Here is a 6,000-nt window from a genome sequence, read left to right as displayed (position 1 = left end):
ACGGCGCGGAAGCCTCTGCGCCCCGGGTGACCACAACAAAGCTGGGCGGGGAGTGCCGGCCAATCCCTCGTCGCTTGACATCCTCTCTCCCCCTTTCTCCCTTCCTTGCTTCCCAGCTCCAAGTGAGATCCAGTTCGGAGGCGCGCGCGCGCGCGCGCGCACGCTCTCCTCTCTCTCTCTCTCCCTCTCTCTCTCTCCACGGCGAAATCAGACATCAAATACCCAAACGACTCCCTCCCCATTTCCTCCCACCCGATTCCACCGCAGCCCCCAAAGACTCTCCAGGGTGGCCCTTGTCCGCAACGCTTGGAGGGAGCGCTCTGAGTTAAGCTGGTTTCTTCTTGTCCTGGGAAAAAAAAAAAAATGAATGCTGACAAGGGTCCTGGATCTGCACAGGGAAGAAAGTACCACTTAAAAGGAAAAGAAAAGGAAAACAGTCAAGCCCGGCGGTGGTGCCGTCTGCAGAGCCTGCTACCCCTGGATATTAGTAGAAAGCCTTCGGGCGCGGTAACCGGCTAGCAGAAGAGTAGGGGCCCGCGGAATTCACAGGAACAAAAGCAAGAGCGCCATGCCAAACGTCCCCAACACGACCCCGTTAGGCATGAGCCCGGAGTGATGGGGAAATAAACTAGAAGTAAGTTTCTTTTTTTAAAAAAAATTAAAAGATCTGAGCTCTACCGTACTTTCCCTGTGGTTTTCTGCAGTTTTCCTCTCTGCGCTCTCCCTGTCCTCTTCCTTCTCTCTCTCTCTCTCTCTCTCCCCCTCCTTCCTCGTTCACGCGCGCGCGCGTACACAAACTCTGTCTCTCCCGGTCTCTCCCGGTCTCTCGTCTCTCCCCCTCTCCCTCTCGCTCTCCCCCTCCCCACTCCTTCCCACCCCCCGCCGTCCCCGCGGAGGAGCGGGCTCGCTGATTTGCTCGGGTCCGCTCGGCTCCTGCCTCCCCTCCCCCGCCCGCCCCCCGCCGCCCCCGCCCCCCCGGCCGGGGCAGTCGGATCGCACTCGCTGCATATCAGAGTCTCGGCGCGGCGCGCTCCTCCTCGCTCCCGCTCCCCACTCCCGGGATGTGTCTCCGCCGCACGACGGACTATGGCCACCACGACTTCCGGGTTCCGTCATTTCGTTCTCCCGCCGCCGACCCGCGCCGCCAAACTGAGACTCTTCTATAAGCCAGGCAGCAGCCAACCTGCCAACACCTACTGACACTCACTCATCTCCCAGGGAGAGCGGGCGCGAGAGAGCGGGCGCGAGAGAGCGAGCGCGAGAGAGTGAGAGCGAGCGAGCGCGGAGAGAGAGGGAGAGACAAAATACCGACCAGGAGAGGGGGGAGGAAGTCCAATTTTTGCAAACTCTTCTTTTTTTTTTTTCTTGATTTTTTTTTTTTTATCCCCCCCTCCGTGCTTTCTTTGACCGATACTTTAAAGAGAGAGGATCCTATTTTATAGAGACCGCGGGGGCAAAGCCTAAAGGAGGGGGGGAGGGGGGAGGAAGAATTCAAGACGCAGAAACCCCTCGCGGAGTTTTTACTGGAAGAAAAAAAAAAAAAAAAAAAAACGGGTCTGAAAGATTCCTCCTCTTCATCATCATCAACCATCATTCATTCACTACCTTGACATTCCGGGCTTTGATTGACAGCTGGAGTGGCAAAAAGCCATGAAACACGACAGTTCGGTTACATGTGGGCTGCTGACGGGCCGCTCGTAGCCTTCAGTTCGGGGGCTTGACAATTTTTTTTTTCTTCTTTTTCTTATTTTTCTCTCTCTCTCTTTTTTTTTTTTTTTCCAACTGAGGGGAAGAGAAGAGAAAGAGGGGGAAAGGAGGACCGAAGAGGAGGAGGAGGGGAGGGGGGAGGAGGAGGAGGAGGAGGAGGTGGAGGAGGAAGATCAGGAGGAGGAGAAAGAAGAGGAAAAAAAGAGAAAAAGAAGAAATACCACAGGAAAAAAAACCTCTTCGTGGTCTTGCCTGGGCTTTTTTTTTTTTTTTTTTTCTTCCCTAAAAAAATAACATTATTGGAGAATTGGGAGAAGTCTCCTTGGTTTGGACACCAAAAAAAAAAAAAAAAAAAAAAAAAAAAAGGACTCTTCAGCCTAGATCACTTTCTTATCCGGACTGGGATATTAAATAGACGACACGTCCAGGAGTTTATTGGAGCGCAGACTGATGGCGCAAAGGGTAGGTTTAAATCTCCAGCACTTACCTAGATATCAATCCTCTCCTCAGAGGGGCCTGTCCCGGCGCTTCCTCTGCCTTCAACGCCGCCGCCGCCGCCGCCGCCGCTGCTCGCCGCTTGATGATGGCGGCCAGTATTTAAAAAAATAGCAGCGAAATTATTCATCGGCTTCTTTTCCCCCCCGTGCCTCTGCGTGTGTGCGAGTGTGTGTGCGTGCGTGTGTGCGTGTCTGGGCGCGCGTGTTCCAGCGCTGTGCGAGCGAGCGGGCGGGCGGGCGGCGAGTGCGTGTAAGAGTGGTGTGTGTGTGTGCGTGCGCGTGCAATTGTTACACGCTTTCGCCTCGCTCCAGCTTTTACCCCAGCAGCGCGATTCCCCGGGCTCTCCCGCCGCCGCCGCCGCCGCCGCCGCGCCGCCGCCGCCGCTGCTCGCGCGGCTCGGGGCGGGCACGGGCTGCGGAGGAGCCGCCGCCGGGCCGCGCTGCCGCGGCCGCCGCGCCGCCGCCTAGACTAGCCTGGGCCGCTTGTTTTGTCTCTGAAATTGACAAGGACGCAGGGAATCGGCCGCTAAATAATGTTTCTGGTAACTTTCACGTTATTCCCCCCACCCGCCCCCACCCTCCGCTCCCCGACCCCCCGGGGAGGCACTCGCCCCAGCCTTCCCCGGCCCTCGGCGCTCTCGCCCCCGATTATTAGCGTTTTTCTTCTCTTTATTTTGTTTCATTTCGCCTTTTGATTTATTGGATCCTCCGGAGGAGGCGAAGGAGGGGGGCTGGGGGTGGGATCCGGGGCTTCCTCCTCGCACTCGCTCCACGGCTCCTCGGGCGGCTGGCCGCGGCCCCGCCGCCTCCGGCCCGAGCGCGCCCTCCGCGCGCCCCGCGGGCCCCGGCCTCGCCGCCCCTCTCCGCTCTCAGCGCCGCTCGGGATTCAGACTTCGTCCTTTTAAATTTTATCAGCATTTCCCCCAACTTTCAACTCCGTGGTTTCGTTCGGCTGGTTTGGTTTCTGTGTGTGTTCAACTCGTGCTCGGTACTTTTCTCCTTTCTGACTTTGTTTTTATTTTTATTTCCTCCCCTCTCCCCCTCGCCCCCTCTCCCCCACCCCACCCCCACCCCCCCTTCCCCGTCCTCCGCCTCCCCCCGCCGCTCCCTCCCCGCCGCTCCCCCGGCTCCCGTCCTGCCTCGTCCGTGCCCCTCGGCTTCGCTCCCCGCGCGCCCTCGCCTCCCGCGCCCCGCTGCCCCGGCCGGACTCGGACAGTACGATGAGCTGCCCCATTACGGCGGGATGGACGGAGTAGGGGTGCCGGCGTCCATGTACGGAGACCCCCACGCGCCGCGGCCGATCCCCCCGGTTCACCACCTGAACCACGGGCCGCCGCTCCACGCCACGCAGCACTACGGCGCGCACGCCCCGCACCCCAATGTCATGCCGGCCAGCATGGGATCCGCTGTCAACGACGCCTTGAAGCGCGACAAGGACGCGATCTACGGGTAACCGCCCCCCCACCGCCACCTGGCATGCTGTGTGCGAGTGTGAGTCTGAGTGTGTGTCGGCCTGGGGGGCGGGGGCAGGGTTGAGAGGGCGGCTGATTAAGTGAGGACTTACTTCTGCTGGGAGAAAGGGGGACCGCTGGCCTTCAGCAAGGGCAGCGCGGGGCGCCTGTTCCCCTGCCCCGGGGGGGCGAGTCCCCGGGAAGGCATGGCTTCCGGCACCCCCATGGCCCTGCCAGCTCGGGCCCCGCAGCCCGGGTGACTGAGTCTTCAGAGTCTTGCCAGGGCCTTCTCCCCAAGGACGGGATTCCTGGCCAAAGGACGCAGGGCTAGTCCTTCCAGGCCCCCTCGCAGAGGCCTTGACGGAGGAGAAAGTTTCCTGCCGATGAAGAGCAACTTTTCTCTCTCTCTTGTGCTTCCTGCTGAGAGTCGGGGGGTCCCTAAATGCAGCCTGAGCTGGGATCAGGGCTGCTTCTGTCGGCCAGGAAGTCCTAATCACCCCCTTCTTAATTCTCTGTAAATAAAGGGGGCAGACCTTGAAGTGCAGCCGGGTGGAAGGGACCGGCTGCTTGCGCCGAGCCGCGCTGGGGGAGAGTGAGGGAGCTGGCTGGCAATTATTGTGTATCCTGAGAGCACTCGGGGAGGCGAGGGGGCTGCACGGCCCCAAAGCGCGCCGCTCGGGCTCTGCCAGCCGAGGGGTAGGTGGGGGAGCCTGCGGGATGCCGAGGGGAGGGGACAGCCCGTCCGCAGCCGCTGAGCCTGGAGTCGGAGGCCGCAAGCATCCCCAAGTGTAGCTAAGCCGCCGGGAGGAACACAAAGGGCAGACGCGCACGCACACTCCCGAGATTTAACACTCGGTTTTATTTATTTTTTGCCGGCTGGAGAAATACGTCTTTGGAAGGAAACCCTTCGGCGGCTAAGATGGCCTATTCTTTTGGCCCCCACACCCGGGCTTTACTAGAAGTAGAGCGAATAAGTTTACAAGACAGGGGAGTTGGAGGGGTTAGAGGAGCCCTCTCGCCGGTTTGGGAAACATCACCTCGGGTGGGTGCGGAGGCGCAGGCTTCGGCCTCCTCTGAAACGCCCGCTAAAATGCGGGGCTCGGGCAATTTTCTATCTCACAGAGTGTCCCTTTCTGGGGAGGTCAGGGCTGGGTCTCGGGGGTTGGTTCGGCGGCCCCTGCAGCGTGGGGAGTGGGTCTGGATCCTCTCCAGGCTCCGGGCTGCCTGAGCTTCTTGGACGGTGCGTTGCGTTCCAGCGGAGGCTCTTTTTTTTTTTTTTTACTTGGCGGGCTGGAGGGGCCGGGGGCTTCTGCCCGCAGACCTGAGGGACCCCTGGGCCGAGGGCAAGAGCCAGGCCGGTTTTCCTTTCTGTTTCTGGCCCAGGCTCGGCTAGCTGGAGAAGGGTTGTAACGTGTGGTGCGTGCCTGTTGTGGTAAAGAAGGAATCGGAACCCTCCAAACTTGTTGATTACAGTTCTCGCTCCTTCCCCCTCTGCACCCCGTCTCCGTGTGCGTGTCTCTGCGTGGCGCTGCCCGTTAGGCACCCGTTGTTTCCTCTGTTAGCTCTGGTCTTTGAGAAGTGCGAGCTGGCGACCTGCACTCCCCGGGAACCCGGAGTGGCTGGCGGAGACGTCTGCTCCTCCGACTCCTTCAACGAGGACATCGCGGTCTTCGCCAAGCAGGTCCAGCCTTCTTGACCCACTCGCCCTCCCGCAGCCCCACCGCCCCCCTCCGCTTCCCTCCGAGCTCCACATGAAAGAGAAGGAAAAGGCAGGGACACCCGATCTGTTCCTCCGGCCCAGCCCGCGCTCCACGCCTCCTCCCCATCCCTGGGCCTGGGGGCAAATTGGAAGCGGAGATAAATATGGGTGTTTGTTTTTCCCCCCAGCCAGGAATACAGGGGCTCGACCCTCGAATTAAAATTGACCTGCTCCTAATCTGGGGCTTGGCCTTCCTCCCCCCTTCTCCCTCCCCCACCCCCCCGGCCTGTAGCTACTTGAACAAGAATTGGGGACAGGGGTTGTTAGGGACCCGAAAGTGCCCGGGAGGGAAGGAAGCTGGGCGCCTCTCCGGGCGGCCCGCGCGGGGCGCAGAGGTGAGGGAGGCTGAGAGCCACGGCCCCTCGGACCACAGGGTGCGGGAGTCCTCGGGGCCCAGGGCACGGCCCTGAGTTCCCGGCTACAGTTCAGCTGTCCCAGGGACCCCTTTAATGGGGCCGGGACCAGAGGCCCTGAGTCTTTTTCAGCTGACCCCACTAATTTAAGGCACTAGCTTGCTTCATGTGTTTTACCAAAGCCCCTCTCCTCTTCTCTGCCACTGTCTCTCCACCGTCCCCACTCACACACA

At 60.4% G+C, this 6,000-nt stretch overlaps 1 protein-coding gene across 8 annotated transcripts in view; it reads left to right on the top strand.

Annotated features, from left to right (window-relative positions):
* The first annotated feature begins 209 nt into the window (after positions 1-209).
* MEIS2 (Meis homeobox 2) overlaps positions 210-6,000 on the top strand; it is a 197,506-nt gene continuing 191,715 nt past the window's right edge. For 2 of the 8 annotated variants that reach the window (XM_081158517.1, XM_081158515.1), the window contains exons 1-3: positions 2,000-2,169; positions 3,421-3,653; positions 5,195-5,336. In XM_081158517.1, coding sequence (XP_081014643.1) covers positions 2,158-2,169; positions 3,421-3,653; positions 5,195-5,336 — 387 coding nt within the window. In that variant the 5' untranslated portion in view covers positions 2,000-2,157. Of the gene's footprint in view, positions 635-1,911; positions 2,170-2,614; positions 2,747-3,420; positions 3,654-5,194; positions 5,337-6,000 lie in introns of those variants that run through there. The other 6 variants (XM_081158518.1, XM_081158520.1, XM_081158519.1 and 3 more) reach the window with 6 other exon arrangements.

Source organism: Miniopterus schreibersii, assembly GCF_964146895.1.
Source record: "Miniopterus schreibersii genome assembly, chromosome: 1".
In the NCBI taxonomy this organism is placed as follows: domain Eukaryota; kingdom Metazoa; phylum Chordata; class Mammalia; order Chiroptera; family Miniopteridae; genus Miniopterus; species Miniopterus schreibersii.
The sequence above is the reverse complement of the archived record's forward strand: the minus strand, read 5'-3'. Positions and strand labels throughout refer to the sequence as shown.